At 38.9% G+C, this 23,768-nt stretch overlaps 1 protein-coding gene and 1 long non-coding RNA gene across 2 annotated transcripts in view; both read left to right on the forward strand.

Annotated features, from left to right (window-relative positions):
• The window catches only part of mgat5 (alpha-1,6-mannosylglycoprotein 6-beta-N-acetylglucosaminyltransferase), an 83,505-nt gene extending 70,129 nt beyond the window's left edge, over window positions 1-13,376 (forward strand). Inside the window, exons 12-17 of the mRNA XM_018689212.2 lie at window positions 1,077-1,226; window positions 7,001-7,147; window positions 7,293-7,409; window positions 8,590-8,664; window positions 8,765-8,922; window positions 9,636-13,376. Of these exons, the coding sequence (XP_018544728.1) occupies window positions 1,077-1,226; window positions 7,001-7,147; window positions 7,293-7,409; window positions 8,590-8,664; window positions 8,765-8,922; window positions 9,636-9,834 (846 nt within the window). The 3' untranslated portion in view covers window positions 9,835-13,376. The remainder of the gene's footprint in view (window positions 1-1,076; window positions 1,227-7,000; window positions 7,148-7,292; window positions 7,410-8,589; window positions 8,665-8,764; window positions 8,923-9,635) is intronic.
• A 1,415-nt stretch (window positions 13,377-14,791) lies between these two features.
• Window positions 14,792-22,555, forward strand: LOC127139131 (uncharacterized). Its single transcript, XR_007809070.1, has 5 exons — window positions 14,792-15,002; window positions 17,552-17,627; window positions 18,119-18,180; window positions 18,803-20,056; window positions 22,180-22,555. It is a non-coding gene; the product is annotated as an uncharacterized LOC127139131 (long non-coding RNA).
• The last annotated feature ends 1,213 nt before the right edge of the window (window positions 22,556-23,768 follow it).

Below are 23,768 nucleotides of genomic sequence, written 5' to 3' on the forward strand. Positions count from 1 at the left end.
ACTACTTCATGGTCAACAAACACATAAATGAATGCGGAGTACAATCGCTGTAGTACTCTCAGGCAATCTGAAAGATGGCCTTGAAATGAAAACATAAAGTCGAGTAATTCACGAAAGTTGTATTAAAAGAAATGTTGTCGTTATTGATGCAGCAGAGGTCAAATAGCCTTCCTTTTAGTCCCCAGTTTTTTGTGTAAAGCTTCAGAAATGCTGGTTACGACTTTTCCCATAATGCAATTAAAACAGCGACCAGTAACAAGCAGTAGTCATTTGTTAGATGCTCCATACATTGTCACTCGTTTAAACATTTTTTTCTCTAGCCCAAGCCAAGATAACCCCGGTGACATCACTACATCATCAGGGTTATTTCCTCAGACTTGACAAAGCTCCTCAGCAGCAACAGAAGACATTAAACAACTTTTTTTACAGGCTGAGTTGCTCTAACCTCGAAGACTAGACTCGATGTTTAAAATTAGTGGAGTGCCCCTTTAAATTTCTTTCTCCTTGTGTCATTTTTGACCTTGATCACTATAAAATCAGCTGAGCAGCATCCCTGTGTGATGAAAGTAGTTTGGTCATGACCTCTGGTATAAAGGAGGCCAGTTTTATTGGAATCCTTTGAATACTTTATTGTGTTTTTGATCAAGGACATCACAGATCAGGTAGACTTTCATAACAATAGCAGCCTATTGTGTGCACTGATGCTCCTCATACAGGGCTATTTTTAGCTCGGCCTACCATTGTGGCCAGATGGTCAGTCAGGTAGCTCGAACAAAAGTTCACCGGGTTGCATAACAAAGTAATGATACTGATCCGCTCTAACCAAAAAAAAAAAAAAAAATGTTTTTCAGAAGGTTTCATTCCAGGATGATTTTGTCTTGGATTGCACCAGCTTAACCTAAAAAGCAAAAATGCTTTTTTTACTACAGTAATTTCAAAATTGTGTCAGTATTTTGCAAGCGTAGGTGGTGTTTTTCAGTGGAAAGAAATTCACCCTGACAGAGATCACTTCCAGGAAATAACCAGTGAAAAAACTGCATGTTCCTGATTTCTTTTTCTCTCCCTGTTTGTTCCAGGACAAGAAGAAATACCTTGACATTATCCACAGCTACATGGAGGTTCACGGCACTGTGCATGGCACCAGCACTGTGCACCTCCCGAGCTACGTTAAGAACCACGGCATCCTGAGTGGCCGAGACCTGCAGTTCCTCCTCCGAGAAACCAAAGTGAGTCCACCTGGCTGTAAATTGTCTCTTGCATGAAAAAATGACCCTGCAGGGAAATAAAAGTGTGAGGTTACAGTGCTTATTAGAAAGCACAGACCAACTCCTACACTTTTCCCTTTGACATTTTTTAAATGACCAAGAAACCGTGGCTCGACTAACCTGCACAATTTTGAGGACACACTATTTTTTTTCACAAACCCTGGTCTTTTTTAATGTGTCAAGGCTGTGAAACCTGCTCTGAGGATTCCTGTGCTAATAGTCAGCAGGTGAGACATTTACTTTGAAAAGGTCTCTTTGAATGAAGTGAACAGCTGCCAAAAAGAAACTGAAAATAATAGCATACGATAGATTTACAACAGGTAGAATTAAGTTACCTAATAAGGCATTTACTTTATATTCACTTCATGAAAAAGATTTCCAGCTGTGTCTGAACACAAAGATGGCTCACTTGCAGCTGTAATTTTTAAGCACATTTCAGAGCTTAAATATAAAGTTTGAGAACAGAAAATGAGATTCTTATTTAGATGTTGGCTCTTAGCGTGAAAAAGAGTCTTTATGTAAACAGAGGCCCTCTTCTGAAAGAGCTGAGTGGCTGTAGTTTCTCTTAGTCTGTCCTCAGTCCAGCCGTCCACACAAGCACTTATCCATTCACATCATGACTTGTCCCTTCCTCTCACTACTCGAACCACTCTCATTCACAAAGACAAGGACTCAGGCCACAGAGACCACAGCCAGGCTGGATTGTTCTGTGTGGAGCAGGCTCTCCAGAGGTGGTGACGTATGAACACGTGTCAGTGGCGAAACTCTTTACATGTTCACAGAATGAAGAAAGCTTTGTCTTGTGGCAGTACTGAAAGCTGTGAAGTAAGGAGCATAAATTACAGGACCTACTCTTCTTTCATGCTCACAACATTGCAGACAACAGTGATGTTTCACTTATTTTTATGGCGCTTCCCATTGCCATAAAGAAATGGAATTAAAATTACACAGTTGTTCAGCACCTGACAGCAATGTCTGCAGAAGGTGAAAACCATCATTAGTGCTGCCGCTGAAAGATAGTCTGTCTTTTGGTTCCAGTCTTCTTCCTTTTCAGAAGAATGAAGTGGAGAGAACTTCAATTTCTCGATCCTCTGAAACCAGATGCTTTCCCGTCAGACCTGAGAGGGAAGAGAGGCAGACAGAGAGACAGAGACATCAGACAAGAGCTGAGGCAGGAATAGAAAGTACAAGAAAGCCATAGATCATGATTCAGACAGTTATAGGAAAAAATGGATTGAGATTTAAATCCCTTTAGTATCGAAAAAATTCGGAGTATTGCTTCAGCCATGAAGCAGCTCTTCACTGGCAAATCCAGCTGAGCTCATAAAACCAAGGACCCAGAGATGTTCGAGGCATTGAGACAAAGAAAATCAAAGGTGTATTCTGCAACAGAGCAGATCATTAAAGTGGTGAAAAGACTTAGGAAAGGAAACAACACTCAAAAATTGGTTCTAGACAGAGCTGAACAAAGAATTGAACAGTTTTTGGTTTGCTGGATTCAGTGCTATATTAGCATAGTCTGGCAGGTTGACTCACACCAGAGTTGGGATTCAGTACAAACTTCCATATCGTCTCATTACATGTGGTTGTGCATAGAAACCCCAAAGGGGAACGGCCAATTAAATCCCACAAAACGTTTTAGCCGCATTGTTGTTTAAGAGTGTTGGAGGAAAACCGGAGGTGTTGCAGTTTTTCCTCGTGCTGCTTAAACAACACATTTACAGTTACCTGTAAACAGACTGCGTGAGCTAATTGGCCTCATGGGGGTTGAACTACAGGAGTGTACTGTAAAAATACAAGAGTGAAGACGAATATGTGAAGACGTCGACGTCTGACATTTGATTTCCTCTCAATCTGACTTTCCTGAAATAAACTGTGACGTGCTGTCACTTCAGGGGAATAGTGTGAACAAACTGCTCAAGTGTAGCAGAGCTTTACTGAGTCATGTTGCAGGCTGACAGAGTCAAAGATTTTTGATTGTTCTTACTTTGCCTGTCGAACTCTGCTTGTTTAATTGCCTCCTGTTGTCTGTCTCTGGTTTATCTTTCATGCATCTCTCATTTTCTGTCTTTTTGTCACTCCTCCACATGCCTATTACATCATATATTAACCACTGATTTGTATGTAAGACAAGGAGGTGGACCTTTTTTCCACATTATAGCCCTTCTTTTGTCTTATACACTATCATTGGCATCATATTCGGCGCAACACATCCCATGGCAGGTGCTGGAATTAGAAACAAACAGCTTAATTATCTCACTGAGTCATTAAACTCATGTATTCAGCAATGTGCAAGACACAGTCTGACAGAGACAGAGGGCTCCAAACATCATGTGAGTTAGCTGGTTCATCATTTACATGACAGCCTTCAGTTCACTCAGCTCATAAACGTAGATTTACGTAGTCAAAGTTAGCAGAGGTGCCTCTTTGCATGTAATCGCCCTCTGGTTGTGTCTTCAGCAGACTACCAAAGAACCCATGGAAATTTTGGGAGATCTGGGAGAACACAGCCAGACAAAGAGCTGAGACAGATGTAGCAAAAGCACACACAGCCTCAGACACTATCTGAGACCTCACCTTAATACATCTGAAGAATATAAATACTGTTACAGTAACTGAGACTGGATATAATGAAGGTGTGCAGTAGTGTTTGAGCAGCAGAGAGGGAGAGGGATGGATGGAGAGAGTTGTAGTAATGAGCTTTGTGTGATATTCAGACTGGTGTGCAGGGAATGTTGAGGGAGACAGAGAGAATCTGTTGGTGTCAGAGGCTGAAGCTGTGTGTGGGTTTGGTGAGAGCTCTGGGACCACTAATGATCATATCAGATTTGTCACAGTTAAGAAAGATTTTAATCCCCTCGCTTGACTAGATCTGGCTCATGCTGATGCTTACACACACACACAGACAGGTGAAGCTGCTTATCTGATTCAGATTGCCTTGCCACAGGTGTAGGAGTTTGGCTCAGTCATGCTCTGTGTGCCCTGCAGGAGCAGCTGCTTCTCCTAAACATGTTCGCACAGTAACATTTACTGAAGTAAGTAAACAGCTTAACTTAATCTTTAAGGCAGAATTTCCAGTGGCAGAAAGTAAAACAACATTTCAGTGGGATTTTTAATTTACATTAACATTTATCTTACTTATAAAACACATGATCAACTCATAAAATATGATTGAGTTTTATAGATTAAAGCCCCTGCATACCCACACAGGTGTCAGCTCACTTGTAGCTATGCAGAGTTACATAATGCTGATATGCTACATAATGGTTGATTATTAAAATCAACCAGTGAAGAGAGATGACTGCACATTGCATGTTAGACACTTTTTAATCGTGAATAATTATGATTCCTTACATTTAATTGATGTGCTCTGGTATTTCATCCTTCCTACTGGGTGTAACTGCACTTGGCTGTGGGTAAGGATCAGGATATAAATTCACTCTAGGTAGGACATTTCAACTGGGGCACAAATCAATAGAGCAGCAGCTCTGATCAGCAGCATTGGGTCTTATTAGCAGGATGTCCTTGTAGCATAGCACTCAGCCTTACTGTATAAATGAACATGCAAAACTGCTTTAATGCACACTGATCAGGAGCTCTCAGGTAAAGGCCACGATTCTTACTGATTCTTTAGATCTATATGAGTCACATGTGAGATGCAGCATTCATTCATTTCTACCTTCAGTCGTTCAGCAGCGAATCTGTGAGGATTCACTGCTTCAGAAGCTGTGTCTCTGTCTCTGTGGCTCCTCTCTTCATCCCCTCCCCTCCTCTCTCCCTATAAATAGTGGTCAACTGTTTCTCAGCATTGAGGAGCTTTTGCGCACAACACACACATGCACACAAATACACACACATCCAGCATACATAACATACACACAGAGAGAGGAAGAAATGTGCTTTGCTGCCACCTGCTGGCCTTTGTTTCTAACAAGGCTGCAGGTGATAATCCAGAAAGTTACGCTCTCATATGAGCTAAAAGAGCATAATTCATAACCCAGGTCTGATTATTTGAGTGTATGCAGACATACTTCCTGGTACAGCACTGCACCATGTCTTAAAGAAACATTGTTCATCTATCAGACTTTCTGTTCTGTTCCCATACACACTGGCCAGTGCAAATGCACACAGACTAGCCATTGTCGCCAGCTGACTCTGACCCTCAACTAAATGAGCCACTAGCCCGGATTGCACCCACCACCTCCACTCCTCCTCTCTCTGTTTCTGGAGAACTGTCTCACACTCTTGTGGACAAGCTGCTTCTAGTTGCCGCATGCTGCAACTGCCTTGCAAATATTTGCTCTTCCCATTGGGAGGAGAGAAGTTATTAGAGTGTCCTCTAGTTTTCTCTATGTTCAGTATTTGCTTTAAAGTATAAGAGTGGGACTGCAGCCCTGTTTAAGTAGGCACAGTACATACAATATGCTGAGACAACATTCAAAGTCAGGTTAAATACTTTTATTTTCTTGACCAACTTCGACTGAGCTTTGACTCAACTCATCATTCCAACTTGAATCTTTACCGGTCTTCTAGATTCACATTTTCTAAGTCTCTCTTAAAACAACACCAGATGCACTCATATACACTGAAAAAGATTTCTGTAATTTAAAGTTGAGGTTGCAAGTAGATGTTGCATTGTTTTAAGGAGCCACAAACCTAAAAGTTAAGTCTTACTGTGAGCATCTTTGCAAGTCAGCTTAGTTTTTTCACGTCCTCATCGGGTTACCGATGTGCAGTGTTTCTGTCTGCAAAATATCCAAGGTTCTCCCTCTTCACCAAGCTCCTACTGGCCTGTGGGAGGAATAAACATAACAGCTATATCTTCCTCTTATTCTCCTTGTTTTTCCCTCCCTGCTTTATTGAAAAAAAGTGCTGCCTCGACTGTATTTTGTGCTGATAACATGAGAGGTTTGTTTCAACAAGGGCTAACTGCTGCTATCAGCAAACTACAGAAACTCCTCAACACAGCCACTGAACTTTTCTCCCCCTTCTACTGTCTTTGGTATTCTTGTTTTTTCAGTATCTCCCACATACCACCTCCCTCCTGCCTTCAAGTGTTGAACACGTCCTGGCAGCTTGAAAAATGCAAACTGAGTTAAAAGAGTCATACCAGCGTTCCCAGCATCATGTTTTCCCCAGCTCTTTTACAGCACAAACTTGGGAACTTGATCCCCAGCTCGGTGTTTGCTTGATATGATGTGGGCTGTTGTGTGAACACTTGAGGGAACTAATCAAGTGGGTAAGGGTTATGGTTGTTGTATTTATGTACCTGTTGTTTATAAAATGTTGTCTGCTCTTATAAAGGTTATATTTTAATACATGACCATCCTTAGCTGGAGTTCACACTGTCCATTTGTCTTGTTGTACAAAAAGTCTTTTTGTCACAGTTTAGATTTATATTCTCAGCCTTTGTGCTACTACTTCCTTTGATATTGCAAGCAGCCAACGGTAAGAAAGCCAGTCAGCCAGGGCTGAAGCACACTTGACATTGTTCCTTTGACAGTAGAAATTATTTGAAGGAAAACACTTAGAACGGCAGTAAAAAGGAATAAAAGGTAAGGGCAGCAGTGGAGGGCATGTTAACTGACTGAATAGAAGTGAAGTATTCACACACTGACATGAAGTACTTCTCTTAAAGATTCTGTCTAAACACGTCTTCTAGCTAACAGTGGTTTAAAACTAGCATGTGAAGGCTAATCGATTTGATTGTTCTTGATGTTTTCTCTCTGCTGCAGTTGTTTGTGGGTCTGTCCTTCCCCTACGAGGGTCCTGCTCCCCTTGAGGCCATTGCCAACGGCTGCGCCTTCCTCAACCCCAAATTCACCCCACCAAAGAGCAGCAAGAACACCGACTTCTTCAAGGGCAAACCCACTTTGAGAGAGGTGAGAGGAGGAGGGCAAATCTGTGGAGAGGCACACTCCAGTTTTTACTCTGCAGACTCTTTAGCTGAAGATCTGACTTTTAAAAGGTGCGTTTGTTTTTCCTCACCTCTCTTTTCCCATGGTTGTTTTGTTTTCCCATCTGCAGCTGACCTCTCAACACCCGTACGCTGAGGTGTACATCGGTCAGCCCCATGTGTGGACAGTGGATATCGATAACTCTGCTGAGGTGGAGAGGGCCATCCGCTCCATCCTCAGCCAGAAGGTAAACATGAGAAAAGACACAGTGGATGATTTCTTCTCACTTTTGATAGAGATGTTTGTGATGAAATGTGTTGATATATAACTATTATTATAGTTATTAAAAAACACAGAAACATTTAGTGAAACCAAAAGTCCAAAACCCCAATCTGCTTTCCAATCTAATTAAATCACTTAATCAACTAATTGTGTCAGCTGTAAAGCAAAGTTATAGAGCTCTAATTCATGATGTAAATAAATGGCAAAGTAGAAGAAAAGAGAAACCAAAGAAGACAACAATAACAGAAAAATAATGAAAATTTTAGCAGACTAATCATACAGACACACACAGCTTTAGGGTTGCATTTAATGACTTATATAGTCGCTCTCTCTATTTATTGTCTCTCTTTATAGTCTGAATTCTCAAAAAAAAAAAAAAAATCTCCTTAAGCCCACAGATATTCAGCTTACTGTCACATATGTCCTCATAACGGACAACTGGAGCTAGGAAATTTTTGCTAGAAACAATGGCACAATTAAATTGATTGATTATCAGAACTAGATATCCCAATTTACTAAAACAATGTTGGGATGGAAGCCGATCAAGAGACAGAGGACGAGTGAAAGCACGAAGGAATAGAAAGATCCTATTTCGTCTTCTGGTCCAGGCCCATGCATATTTAAAGCCCGCACCCCGGACCGCGTGTTGTGCTGTGCTTCGCCGAGCGGGTCGGAACAATGGCTTTGTTCACTGGACAAGCCTGAGGAGCCTCATATGCTTTGTGATCCGTGGCGAGCTGCAGCCTACTCAGGCTCCGGCTTGGCTCACACTCCCTCCCTCTGCTCCTCCTCATCTTCCACACACACACACACACAAAGACACTGAGAAGCCGGGACTGACTTAGCACAGCAACAAAGGCTTCAGTTGTTGGTCTGTCCTGTTTGAAGTTTTCCTCCGCAAATCAGAGTCTGTGGAGGTCGATAGGACTCGAAAGACAGTGGTACAAAGAGCTGACAGCGGGCTAATATTACACCAGGCTGAGCTCTCTGTGGGCCCCCATGTACTCACACTCACACACACACACACACACACAGACACAGAATGAACTTTACCTGTTCACACACACGCACAGTGGCCTTGTAGTTGTGTAACTTCACAGTATCCTCTCCTGACACCAGTCTGTGTTTTGTGTCTGTGTGATCAGATTGAGCCCTACCTGCCCTACGAGTTCACCTGTGAGGGGATGCTGCAGAGAGTCAACGCCTTCATCGAGAACCAGGTACATCTCCGTCGTACCAGATGGAACGACATTACCGTTTGTACAAGTGTGTTGGACTGTGTTTCCTGTTGTGTGACGCCCCCGCTCTTCTTGTTGTCAGGACTTCTGCCACGGTCAGGTGATGTGGCCTCCTCTCAGCGCTCTGCAGGTCAAACTGGCCGAGCCTGGTCGCTCCTGTAAGCAGGTGTGTCAGGAGGAGCAGCTCATCTGCGAGCCGTCCTTCTTCCAGCACCTCAACAAGGACAAGGACCTGGCCAGGTGGGGCACACACACACACATATTGATCTCCAGTCACTTTGGGACATATTATGGAGACATACCCTAACTCTTACTCTTAACCACTGACCCAAAAATCAGCTGTTTCCCAACTGGGGACATGGTTTTTGTCCCTGTTTTGACAAGCTGTTCTATGACAGAAACACACACACGCATTACATGTATACACTGATCAGCCACAACATTAAAGCTAAGTGAATAACACAGATCATCAAACAATGTTTAGGCAAGTACTGTCATTTGTGAATGCTGCTTCCATGGGGTGTGTGTTTTGTCTGACAACAGGTGGGTGGTATGTGTCTAAGTAACATCCAGATGAATGAAGGACCCATGATTTACCAGCAGAACATTGTACTGAAATGAAATGATCAGTGTTATTCACTTCACCTGTCAGTGGTTTTAATGTTGTGGTTGATCGGTGTAGACATGGAAGCACACACGCTTTCTCCCTTTCTAGCTGTTATTTTAAAAGTGTCCATCGGGTGGCAGTGCAACACAGGTTTGAGTGTCTGTGTGCAGTCAGTGCTGAATGTAGCTGAGCTGCTTCATCCTGCAGTATCATATTTTCACCACTGAAGGGCCCAGTTTGTGTGTGTTCAGCCTCTGTGTCTGTCTCTGCTTCTCATTCAAATGAGAGGAGAATATTTCATAATCAAAGCCTGACCCCTGAGGAAACTCCTCTCTGTGTCTCTCAGGTTCGGCGTGGACTGTCAGACGGTGGAGTCGAGCGCCGACACGTTGGTCCCGGCCTACAGCGAGACGCGCCACCACTGCATCTTCCAGTCGGACCTGCTGCTGTTCAGCTGCGCCGGCGCCCACCAGTCGCTGCGACGCATCTGCCCCTGCCGCGACTACATGAAGGGTCAGGTGGCACTGTGCAAAGACTGCCTATAGCACCCACACCCAGGCTGACTGGTGGAGTGTGGGGTGGGGCAGGGGCATGGAATTGGGGCTAGGTTTTTTGGGGGGGCAGGCTTTAGGCTTGGTGGGGTTAAACAAAGTCAGAGCAGCTTAAGGAGTGCGTGGTGTTTCAGAGACAGACACACACTCCAGGGTATCAGTCATACACACACACACATCGGACTTCTTTGTGAGCAGACAAACATTCATAAGACTGCATTTGTTCTTCATATTTATTGTCCCCTCCACCCCCCCACCCCCCAGCTGCTGGAAGTAAAGCACTCCTGCAGCATCCGTCAACCTTCAGATTCACCAGTGGGCGGCGCTATGAGTCCAGGAAGTGGTATGAAATTTACTTGAATCAACAAAGGGAGTCATGTTCGACTTAAAAGCCGCAGCAGATGAGTTCCCTGCTGCCGCCTTGGTAGACTGCACATATCAGTGACTGGCTGCCTGTTTGTCTCCAGGGGTAAACGAGGGCAGCAAGGGACCAAGGAGACTCAAATGCCCCTTCCTGACACCCGCCCCGCCCCGCCCCCTCCACTGCAACCCCTCCATCCACTTCCCCCCTGCTCAAATCTGAAACTGTTTATTCTTTAGGTAGATTTGCACTGGACTGGCATGCCTGAAGGCCCACACACACATACACACACACATACACATACATACAGATACATATATATACACAGGGGCCTAATAGACAGTGGCTAAAGACAAAACCAGTTTTACACTGTAACCAACTCGTTCCTCTCTTCTGGACAGACGTGATGAGAGCGGACATGTAACATAGATATCTAGATTTTTATTCTGGAAGTTTTATCATTTCCTGACACGTACTCCAGACGTAAAGCAGACTTCATTCTCCCTTAAGACACGGTCAGTTCCTTGATTTTCATACGTTTTTGTTGCACACTTGTTCTAAACAAGAGACGTCTTATTTAAAGTTGTAAAGAGGACTGAGTGTGTGTTTCTAGACAAGGCCAGTAGAGAATTGTAAAAATGTTGTTGTTCGACTGTTTCAGTACACCATCCGGTACGACGACACACACACACACCCTGAGAGGCGAGGGTCAGGGAGAGGGTGAGTGTCATTCTCTGTAGCTACAGCTGTCGTGTACGGAATTGCCATGTTTGTAGGATGTCGTGACGTTGTGTCGTAGATGATAGGTCGTCGTCGGTAGCAGCGGTAACACCCAGACGCATCACAGCACAGACTCCACAGCCTGCAGAGACACGTCAAAACCTTCCCCAGATGTTAGTCTGTTAAAAAAATACAAAAACACAGAACCACGCTCATCTCACCCGCCCACCAGACAGCAGCTGTAAATCCTTTCGAGCAAAAGTGTAAGCAACAAAAACATGCCAACGATGCAAAATCTCGCATCTCCTCGTTTTCTTTGGATAATCGTTAGGATCTTAATTTGCCTGCAGATTTGCAAAGAAAAAAATTACAATAAAAATAAAATTTGTAGTTCATTGTGGTGAATGGAAAAAATGCACTACGTTTATCTAATTGCAGAGGTTTAACAAAATATTAGTAACACTGTATATTGTTCATATGAGTTTCTTTTTTATTTATTTTGTATACAGATCTTTATCTCTGTTTGCTGGAAATCTTTGTTTTTATTTATAGGAGGGGTCTTTCTTTTTTCCTTTTATAGATTTTTATTTATGGAGAGTAATTAAAAAAAAAAAAAAAAAAAGCGTGCTTATCTTGAAGTGTATGACCGAGAGGGGAGGTGTCCTCATCTGCTTCTGTTCAGCTTTGAGAAGTGATGTGAAGAAGAAAAAATGTTTTCCATGTAGACAAAAAGGATGTGTTAAAAGTTAGAGGGAGATAAGTCATTTCCTAATGAGAATAATTACTGCTTAGCTGTTTTATTCATTAAAAATCTAAAGGTCTGAAATTTGGTTTTAAACTTAAACTTTTAGTCTTAACCAAGAATCTTAATAATAGAATAAAACCCATGTTAATAATTCTCTCTTCTTCCTCATCACTGTCTCCTGAGGATGGACAGAAGTGGACTACTGTGCCTCAGGAGCAGGAGCCTCATACACTTTGTGCTTTGATTTCCAATCTCAGTTTTTCTGTTTGCACACGAGTACATTCAGACTGAACGGCACCGTCCACCTACCACCTCTACTTTCTCACTGTGTCAGCTCAGACTGTTGTTATGTTTCCTTGTTTGTTTTTTTTCTTTTTTACTTTTGTAAACAGGTCAGTGATCTGCCGCCAAGTTAGTGTTTCAAAGAACATGATGTGCCTTTTTATGGTTAAGTTTGGTTCTGCTTCTGTTTGACTGTCATTGAGCTGTTTGAGCCCGACGGTCTGCTGCGCTGTGTCAGGGGTCACTTCAGCCAATTCAACATGTTCACTTGAAAACACACAGCTCACACACCTGAGATACAGCCTTCAGTCCCAACTTTATCTCCACAGATCAGATGATGGAATCTGCAGTATCCTTTCCTAAATCCATTTTATTGTTGGGAAGAAAATATTTTGTTATTTTTCTTACTTTAATTTAATACATATTTTGTACAAGTTACATGAGTAAATGTAATTGATCCAAACTTTTTAAATTATTAAGCTCAGTCAAACTGTTCAGGTTTGGGTTCAAAACAATAAAAAGTAAACTGTTTGGCCCTTCACTGGTAACCATCTGACCATCAGCCAGTTATAAGAAAGGATAATACCAGTGTTAATTGTTAGTGCATCTAATGTTTTCCATATATTTATAAGAAGCCTATCAGTGGCTTTACATGTTATCAAGTAATTTCATTTCCCAATTCCAGCAATAATGTGATTTCATTTAAAGACACAAATTGGTTTATAAACATGTTTTGGAGGAATCAGATTAATGCAACACATGCACTGTAAATATTTATTTTCTGATTTTATCACCTTAAACTGATGATTCACCGTGACCTGTTTTCTTGCTTTTCTGCATGTGACTTCCTCTTAGTAAATGTGACAAATATACATGTGGTTACAGATTCATCAAAGGTGTAAGACACTGGTGTTATCTTTTCATTTAAAGGATAGGCTGGCTGTTTGTATATTTGTGTTTCTGTCAGCAGATTCCATGCAAAGACCAAAACCAACCATGTGTTAGTTTGTTTATACTTACAGCTTTCAGCCCCAAACCCACTGGTTCCTGCTGAAGATTTAAATCTTTTAAAATTGGACACGAATATTTAAATGTTTTCTAATTGGTTTCTTTAAATAGCTGGTATCAAATGCAAAGACTATGTTCAACTGTGGATGAATACATATTTGGGCAGCAGGATGGTGAGTGTGGGATGACTTCAAATGAACTACAGCACCTACATGCATCTTTTGGTAAAAAAAACAACAAAACATTTTAAAACCTCCGCTGACGCATTTAAATTGAAAGAACAGCAGCATCTGAAGTTTTGTCTCATGTGAGCAGCTGTAAAGACAGATAGTTAAACATTTTTTTGTTTGTTTTCACAGTCCTTGATGAGTAAGAGGGATATAACTTTATTTTTAAATAAACCTTTTTTCTGTGACAAAAGGCTCTGACTCTGATTTTACACGTGTTTCACATCACAGCAATACAGATTCAGTATTAGAAACGGTCATGTTTCAACGTTTTCTGGATACTTACTGTACCTGATGTAAGAACATATAAAGGTGATAGCAGTGACATATGATGGTAAATTTCACCATATTGATCAGAGAATGCAAAGGTACAATATAGGTCAAGTTTGAAGGTTTACAATGAGTGGTGGCAGAATATCTTTTAAAAAAATGTTTTGGTAGCAGCAACATACTTCATTGAATTAGTTTTTGCATTATATGCATCACATCTGTTTCTACACACACGGGTGGAGTATCAGAAAGCAGTTATAAAACAATGAGCGCAGTTTGCATAGAAATATTGTGATAACCCATCTGGTTGCTGGCTGTGATGTTGCTGTGGAGAGCAGAGGTCAAAAACACTACCAAATATGTCAGTTGTCATAATCCTTGTATGTTTACATTGTGCATTTACTGTTATATCCATACATACATAATATATCAGTGATCATGGCTTTACTGGAATAATTCCTGGAACAATGAGGCTTTATGTTGCAGAATCGTATTCACTCTTCATTCATCTTTTGCTTTACAGTTATGAACTGTACACTGGGCACATATGATCATATTGGTTTAATTGTACAATGCATTTACTCACAGTTATCGTAACATGCATTTGGGTTACGTGTTAGGGGTCATCATACAGTTATTAAGTTATTGTTGATCTTTTATGTTATTCGGAAAATGCAGCTTTCAACAACAGCATCCTTTGTCTCAAAATCTTTTTGGATATTTTATCCAATTTCATCCTGTGTCCAGAACAGAAAAAAATATTTGGCCCACAATTTGGCAAGAGAGCCATTGTTTGATACTTTTCTTTTGACCATTTGCTGTCACAGATTTGTTTTGTTTGTACTAAATATGAATTCTTTGAGCGGTTTTCGTCAGCTTGTCAGTACTCTCTGTAATTTATTTGTTTGACTACTGATTACTTGGGATTGCTTTGTTTTTTGTTAGAGTAAATGAGTCACTGTCACTGTTTTTCAGTTTTTATTGTTAGTTAAGGTGTTCAAAATATAGGGAAAATATATATTGGCTATATCACACACTATTTATGCATAATGACTTAAGAAAATGCTGAGCTTGGCATTCCAAGTCCCCCTACCTCTCCACAATATATGAGTCCGTTGGGGTACATGTGATAGATTTTTAATCTCTCTTTATGTATATATGGGTTCTAACCTCGAGGATATATTGCACAGTTTATCATTAACCCTTGGGGGTCTGATGCTGCCAAGTGTTTTATAATTTAAAAAAATGGAGTTCGATATTTAACGTTTTGTGAAAACGCACCTTTACTCGTGTCCTAAACTGTTTTGGTGCTTAAAATGGGTTTACTGAAGTCTCAGATTCGCAATAGTAGTAGAGCATCTTCCTGTTAGCTGACGTATGTCGTCATTGGTCACGACGTGGCTCGTCATTGGTCACGAGCTTCTGGGAGGAGCTGTTCAGAGAGGCGAATCAGATATGAACCATGTTCGAATCATTGCCTCTGTTTGCCAGTAGTGCGAGGGAACGTCGTTACCGAGGTCCGAATGCTTAAACTTTTTGTCGAACACAGGTAAGATGCTAAAACAAACTCTGGAGCTGTTTTTTGTCGAACACGGGTGAGATTGGACGCTGAGCACACCTTCGGCGGCGGCGAAGTGAGGGTGTTAGCATTAGCATTAGCCTCAACTCGTGTTAGCATTAGCCTAATGCTAACACCCAGGTGTTAACACCCGGGTGTTAGCATTAGCATTAGCCTCACCTCGTGTTAGCATTAGCAATAGCCTCACCTCGCCGCCGCCGCAGGTGTGCTCAGCGTCCAATCTCACTAATAGCAAGCGTTAACATTAACGTTAGCATAAACGTAGAGCGTTCGCATTAGCCTTATCGTTTAAGGATGTTTTTTGGCAGTGTTCCCTTTTTGGCGTCTTTTTTATTTGTTTGGGTTGAAGTGTAATTGTGGCGTCCCTGTTGTAAACAGTTGTTGTCAACTGTTTATTAGTCTGTTTGTTTACAACTGTTTGCATCTCTGTACCATTACTAGCATACCATTAGCCTACCGTAGCATTTTACTGCTTCTTTGTAGTTTGTAGCTCCAGCTTGGTCATTTTAAGTCAGTTTATGGTGGATTATCGTCGTCATGTTTCTTCTAGTTGCGGGTCTAGCGGTTTTAAGTGTGGCATTGTGATCATTTTGCAATTTAGTTTTTTTGCCTCGTTGGCGTTTGTGTGTCTTTATAGCTTTGTGGTAGTAATCTATCCATAGCCATTCATTGATCCCCTCACCATTTGTTTGTCGTGACTGAAATTATTATAAAAACGATTTTAAAAATGGCTTTTCTCTCTGAGATCAATGAAGTCCTATTGTAGTAACATGATTAATTTATTCACCTCAAAAGTCAAAGTGTGATTTTTGGTTGTAGTGTTTAGTTTTCAGTGTTGTGTTCTTCTACATTGCTCAGGTGTTGGAGGTGAACTGTTCTTTATTAATGAGGTTATTTGTTGGACTACTACTACAACAACAGCAGAACAGACTAGACAAGACTACTGGATGACAGTAATATATTAAATGATAGTGAGGCATAATATAATAATAAGCAAAAATATTTAGTTAAATGTTCAGTTTCAGCTGTAATGTTGAACTGTTGATGAGGAACAGGCAGTAGTGTATTGATCATTTTCCTTTGTATGTTTCCTCCAGGTGTCTCCAGTGAAGTGGTACACATTCATATTTCCCATCATTAATACTGCATGTTTTGGTTTGATATAGTAGTAGTGTCATTTAATATAGTACTGTCATCCAGTAGTCTTGTCTAGTCTGTTCTGCTGTTGTTGTAGTAGTAGTCTAATGTAATAGTACTGTCATCTAGTCTGTTGTAGTTGTAGTAGTGTCATTTAATATAGTACTATTATCTAGTAGTCTTGTCTAGTCTGTTGTGGTGTTGTTGTTGCTGAAGTAGTCTAATATAATAGTAGTCTAATATAGTACTGTCATCCAGTAGTCTCATCTAATGTTGTAGTAGTAGTCTAATATAGTAGCGTCATCTAATCTGTTGTTGTAGTGTCATTTAATATAGTAGTCATCCAGTAGTCTAGTCTAGTCAGTTCTGCTGCTGTTGTAGTTGTCTAATAGTCTCATGTCCTCTACTGTCTTGCATCTCTCTGCCAGTGTGTTCCACAAAGCTTACTGTGCTTCCCTGAGGTTCATTATCAACTACAATTACAACAGCCTGTCGCGTTATATTGTCTTTCAGGACAATAATGCCCCCACCCACATTTAAAGGATTATTGAAATCGATAATATGCAACACTAATAATGCTAAATTCTGCCGCTTGACTGTGAGAAAGAAAAATTACAAATTTGAAAAATTGAAAGTGGAAAATGCGGAGCATAAAAAATATCATTTATTGGTGGTGGTGGGGGGGCTGATGGTCTTTAGGCAACCCCTGTCCTTCGGAGTCAGCCTCTCTCTGTCGTCGTGCCGGTATCTACCTGTGGGGCAGTACTTAGGTAGAAGTAGCAGTTTAGAGATGCAGTGTTAATTACCCCGGGTAAAACCTATCCACCTTTCGTAGTACAGGTTAACTGGGATGTTACACCTGACGTCACCAAGTTACTCCTGAAGTTACTCTGATAGGCCAGTAACCTCGCTTCGTAGTACAGGCCTCTGCTCTGTGCCCTGTATTTAATGAGATTAGTATTGAATATAATAATGACTGATTAATCATGTCAGAAAATAGTAGCAGTTATAATAATACATAAAAACTAAATAGTTGTGAGGTAATTTTCTGTCTGTGGACTGAAGTATAATTAAAAATACCACAAGTTAAAATCCTGCTTTCAAAAATGTACTTAAATGAAAGTTTTTAAAGTTCACAGCAATATACATGATTCCATGTGATTTCCCAAATATTTATTGTGATTGGTTCTTAAAGATGTGATGCTTTTTCTTGTCATATGTGACAGCTCATTTTCTGAGACACTCCTCTAATGTTTTGAAAATGTTGTTGTTCAGCTGTAATGTTGAATATTTTTCTGTGTTTTCATGGTTAAACTGTTGATGAACAGGTCACAGTGTATTGATCATTGTGCTTTGTATGTTTCTCTCTTTATTTCCTCCAGGTGTCTCCACTTCGTCCACGATCAGAGAATCTTTGTACAATGAAGGAATTGTTTAGACCAGGACAGAGGCCTCCAGGTAATTCACAAAAAGCTTCGTCACCTGTCCAACACAGAGCACTGCCATTAAATTATATATCTTCAGCAACTGCCGATGATCGTCTTGGTTACATCGCTCTCATTTTGTCTGTCTCCTTCCCCCTCTCTCTCTTTCTGCCTGTTTTTGTGTCTCGTCTCATCCTTCCTCTCTTAACCAAATTTAGTTCAAATTTTAACTTACATTGGAGAAACAAACATTTCCATCCACTGCTGTTGTGTGAATATGAGCAGCTGGTGGAGTCACTTCTGTAGTCAGAGCAGCTTCTTCTGTCTTTGTGTAAAAAACAAATTTAACTCTGATGAGTCCAGAACCAGTTAGTCCACATACTGGTTTCTTTGTAAATTTAGTGTCCTTTACTTCTATCTCTATTTGTACAGTTTGAAGTTCAATACCCAGAAACACTTTTATTTTGATGTGTTAAAAGTTACATCTATATATATATATATAGTTTGTTGTGTTTTTCTCCACAGAATTCAAACTTCAACCATTAAATCACAGAGAAAAGAGACAGACATGAAGATGTTTCCAGAAGGTCAGTGTTTATTCTTTTTAGTCTGACTCTGTCATTATCTCAGTTGCAGTTTGACACAGAATAGAAACCCTGAATTGATAAATTGAAGCCCTTTAAATATCAAGTATAAAACCAACACAGAAAAAATTGCTCTAAAAATAAATATAAAACCATTACAAATGGGGTTAGGGTTAGAAATACATGTAAAACCTTAAATAAATAGTAATATAAATTAAGTATGAAATTATTGAAATTGTGGCTTCACCACCTTCAGTGGACTCTCTAACAGAGCTCCTTATTTTTTCCAGATTTTGGTGTGACTAACTCAGAATGGCATTAGTGCTTTACACAGACTTTAAAAGTGTATATGTTTAAGAATTACTTGATTTTTGTAATGTTTTGGGGCCTACCACATGCTAGCACTAAAAGTCTACAAATGGTTCTGAAAGCTGCAGCTAGAATGCTAACCAAGCTTTATGAGCAGTCACATTTGGTGTTTAAATTCAAAATTCATTAGTCAGTCTAAGGGAGTATAGTTGTCTCTATCTGGTCTCATATAGTGTAGTTTAGTCTTCTTCTTGTCTGTTATTATTTTTTGTACAATTTCAGCTGTTCATTTTTCTCTGTTTCATAACGCCACCAGTGCTGTCAGTTTCGCAAGAACTGCGTCTGATGTTGCGCTTTGACGGTTATCCCGTTACGCCAGGGAGTCAAGAGTGCTTGGAGAGGCGTTCACAGAACCTGTAAACCAAAGCTGGGGCTCTCGCACTTTGTCTGCTTCACGTAAGATTACAACTCGCAGTCCCTTTTCTTTTAGTGTTTGCATTTGTTTAATATAGTTCTGTTGTTGTAGTTGTGTCATTTAATATCTGTCGCACGTACATCTTTATATACAACACAAATCACACAATCATTTCTTTTGCATTTATTTACTTGTGTTTTATTTGTGCTGCTGCCTAACTTCAGCAATCACACCAGTGTAAAATTCTTTCAACACAATGTGAAGCTTTGCCTGGAAGTGGAAAGTTTAGACATGGCTCCTTGTTGATACGGCACAATCTCGTCTCCAGCACACGGGCGCAGATGAACCTCATCTTGTTTTGCAGTGGAGACACTGAAATTCACAGAAAAAGACACTGACAACAGACTAACGACAATCATTTTGTCTAACTTTCCAATTAATCAACCATTCTTATGTAAAGACAGGTGTTTTTTTTTGTTACCTGATGTGTGGGGATTGCCATGCTTGAAGTCTTCATCAGATGTCTTGCTGAAACTACCTGTCAGCTCATTTATGTGGAACTAAAACTGGACAACAACAGGAGTCAGTCTGTCCATCTAAATACTGTTGTTTTCTTTCATCCACTCCTGGTGCAGAAAAAGAACAGACAATCACTTTTCTAACAGACACTCCACCCACTGAAATCAACACTACTTTGTTTGGGGGAATTCATTTACATGGTAAGACTGGTAATTTGCTGATCTCAAAGGACAAAACCTTTGACATTTTACAGTGCTATAACATTATTTGAGTGTTTTTGACTGTTTTCCATGCCTTACTGTACTATGACATTTTTTGACTGTTTATGACTGTTTTTCATGCCTTACTCTACTATGGTATTTTTTGAGTGATTTTCATGCTTTACTGTACTATGACAGTATTTGAGTGTTTTCCACTGTTTTTCATGCCTTACTGTACTATTACAGTATTTGTGTTTATTAATGTTTTTCCATTGTTTTTCATGCTTTACTGTTCTATGACCTTTTTTGACTGTTTTTTTATGCCTTACTGTACTATTACAGTATTTGAGTGTTTATGACTGTTTTTCATGCTTTACTGTACTACGTTGTTTTTTGACTGTTTATTACTGTTTTTCATGCCTTACTGTACTACGTTGTTTTTTGACTGTTTATGACTGTTTTTCATGCCTTACTCTACTATGGTATTTTTTGAGTGATTTTCATGCTTTACTGTACTATGACAGTATTTGAGTGTTTTCCACTGTTTTTCATGCCTTACTGTACTATTACAGTATTTGTGTTTATTAATGTTTTTCCATTGTTTTTCATGCTTTACTGTTCTATGACCTTTTTTGACTGTTTTTTTATGCCTTACTGTACTATTACAGTATTTGAGTGTTTTTCACTGTTTTTCATGCCTTACTCTACTATGGCATTTTTTGAGTGATTTTCATGCCTTACTCTACCATGACATTATTTGAGTATTTTTCCACAGTTTTTCATGCCTTACTGTACTATTACAGTATTTGAGTGTTTGACTGTTTTTCATGCTTTACTGTACTATTACAGTATTTGAGTGTTTATGACTGTTTTCCATGGTTTACTCTACTATGACAGTATTTGAGTGTTTTCCCACTGTTTTTCATGCCTTACTGTACTATGACATTTTTTGACTGTTTATTACTGTTTTTCATGCCTTACTCTACTATGACAGTATTTGAGTTTTTTTCCACAGTTTTTCATGCTTTACTGTACTATGACATTTTTTGACTGTTTATGACTGTTTTTCATGCCTTACTATGCTATGATGTTTTTTGACTGTTTATTATTGTTTTTCATGCTTTACTCTACTATGACAGTATTTGAGTGTTTTCCCACTGTTTTTCATGCTTTACTGTACTATTACAGTATTTGAGTGTTTATGACTGTTTTCCATGGTTTACTCTACTATGACAGTATTTGAGTGTTTTCCCACTGTTTTTCATGCTTTACTGTACTATGACATTTTTTGACTGTTTATTACTGTTTTTCATGCCTTACTATGCTATGATGTTTTTTGACTGTTTATTATTGTTTTTCATGCTTTACTGTACTAATACAGTATTTGTGTTTATTAATGTTTCTCCATTGTTTTTCATGCTTTACTGCTCTATGACCTTTTTGAGTGATTTTCATGCATTACTGTACTATGGCATTTTTTGAGTGATTTTCATGCCTTACTCTACCATGACATTATTTGAGTATTTTTCCACTGTTTTTCATGCCTTACTGTACTATTACAGTATTTGAGTGTTTATGACTGTTTTTCATGCTTTACTGTACTATGACCTTTTTTGACTGTTTTTTTATGCCTTACTATACTATTACAGTATTTGAGTGTTTATGACTGTTTTTCATGCCTTACTGTACTATGACAGTTTTTGAGTGATTTTCATGCCTTACTCTACCATGACATTATTTGAGTATTTTTCCACTGTTTTTCATGCTTTACTGTACTATGACATTTTTTGACTGTTTATTACTGTTTTTCATGCCTTACTGTACAATTACAGTATTTGTGTTTATTAATGTTTTTCCATTGTTTTTCATGCTTTACTGCTCTATGACCTTTTTGAGTGATTTTCATGCATTACTGTACTATGGCATTTTTTGAGTGATTTTCATGCCTTACTCTACCATGACATTATTTGAGTATTTTTCCACTGTTTTTCATGCCTTACTGTACTATTACAGTATTTGAGTGTTTATGACTGTTTTTCATGCTTTACTGTACTATGACCTTTTTTGACTGTTTTTTTATGCCTTACTATACTATTACAGTATTTGAGTGTTTATGACTGTTTTTCATGCCTTACTGTACTATGACAGTTTTTGAGTGATTTTCATGCCTTACTCTACCATGACATTATTTGAGTATTTTTCCACTGTTTTTCATGCTTTACTGTACTATGACATTTTTTGACTGTTTATTACTGTTTTTCATGCCTTACTGTACAATTACAGTATTTGTGTTTATTAATGTTTTTCCATTGTTTTTCATGCTTTACTGTTCTATGACCTTTTTGAGTGATTTTCATGCATTACTGTACTATTACAGTATTTGAGTGTTTGAGACTGTTTTTCATGCTTTACTGTACTATGACCTTTTTTGACTGTTTTTTTTATGCCTTACTATACTATTACAGTATTTGAGTATTTATGACTGTTTTTCATGCTTTACTGTACTATGACATTTTTTGAGTGTTTTTGACAGTTTTTCATGTCCTACTATACTATGAGATTTTTTGACTGTTTATTACTGTTTTTCATGCCTTACTGTACTATTACAGTATTTGAGTGTTTATGACTATTTTTCATGCTTTACTGTACTATGACCTTTTTTGACTGTTTATTACTGTTTTTCATGCCTTACTGTACTATTACAGTATTTGTGTTTATTGTTTTTCCATTGTTTTTCATGCTTTACTGTTCTATGACCTTTTTGAGTGATTTTCATGCATTACTGTACTATTACAGTATTTGAGTGTTTGAGACTGTTTTTCATGCTTTACTGTACTATGACCTTTTTTGACTGTTTATTACTGTTTTTCATGCCTTACTGTACTATTACAGTATTTGTGTTTATTGTTTTTCCATTGTTTTTCATGCTTTACTGTTCTATGACCTTTTTGAGTGATTTTCATGCATTACTGTACTATTACAGTATTTGAGTGTTTGAGACTGTTTTTCATGCTTTACTGTACTATGGCATTTTTTGAGTGATTTTGACACTTTTTCATGCCCTACTATACTGTGACATTTTTTGACTGTTTATTACTGTTTTTCATGCCCTACTATACTATAACATTTTTTGACTCTTTTTGACACTTTTTCATGCCCTACTATACTGTGACATTTTTTGACTGTTTATTACTGTTTTTCATGCCTTACTGTACTATTACAGTATTTGAGTGTTTATGACTGTTTTTCATGCTTTATTGTACTATGACCTTTTTTGACTGTTTTTCATGCCTTACTCTACCATGACATTATTTGAGTATTTTTCCACTGTTTTTCATGCTTTACTGTACTATGGCATTTTTTGAGTGATTTTCATGCCTTACTCTACCATGACATTGAGTATTTTTCCACAGTTTTTCATGCCTTACTGTACTATTACAGTATTTGAGTGTTTATGACTGTTTTCCATGGTTTACTCTACTATGACAGTATTTGAGTGTTTTCCCACTGTTTTTCATGCCTTACTGTACTATTACAGTATTTGAGTGTTTATGACTGTTTTTCATGCTTTACTGTACTATGACATTTTTTGACTGTTTTTTTATGCCTTACTATACTATTACAGTATTTGAGTGTTTATGACTGTTTTTTCATGCCTTACTGTACTATGGCATTTTTTGACTGTTTATTACTATTTTTCATGCCTTACTGTACTATGGCATTTTTTGAGTGATTTTCATGCCTTACTACGCTATGACATTTTTTGATTTTTTGACACTTTTTCATGTCCTACTATAATATGACATTTTTTGACTGTTTTTGACAGTTTTTCATGCCCTACTATACTATGACATTTTTTGACTGTTTATTACTGTTTTTCATGCCTTACTGTACTATTACAGTATTTGAGTGCTTATGACTGTTTTTCATGCTTTATTGTACTATGACCTTTTTTGACTGTTTTTCATGCCTTACTGTACTATGGCATTTTTTGAGTGATTTTCATGCCTTACTCTACCATGACATTATTTGAGTATTTTTCCACAGTTTTTCATGCCTTACTGTACTATTACAGTATTTGAGTGTTTATGACTGTTTTTCATGCTTTACTGTACTATTACAGTATTTGAGTGTTTATGACTGTTTTC

The sequence above is a fragment of the Lates calcarifer genome, linkage group LG7_2 (genome assembly GCF_001640805.2).
Source record: "Lates calcarifer isolate ASB-BC8 linkage group LG7_2, TLL_Latcal_v3, whole genome shotgun sequence".
Lineage (NCBI taxonomy): Eukaryota > Metazoa > Chordata > Actinopteri > Centropomidae > Lates > Lates calcarifer.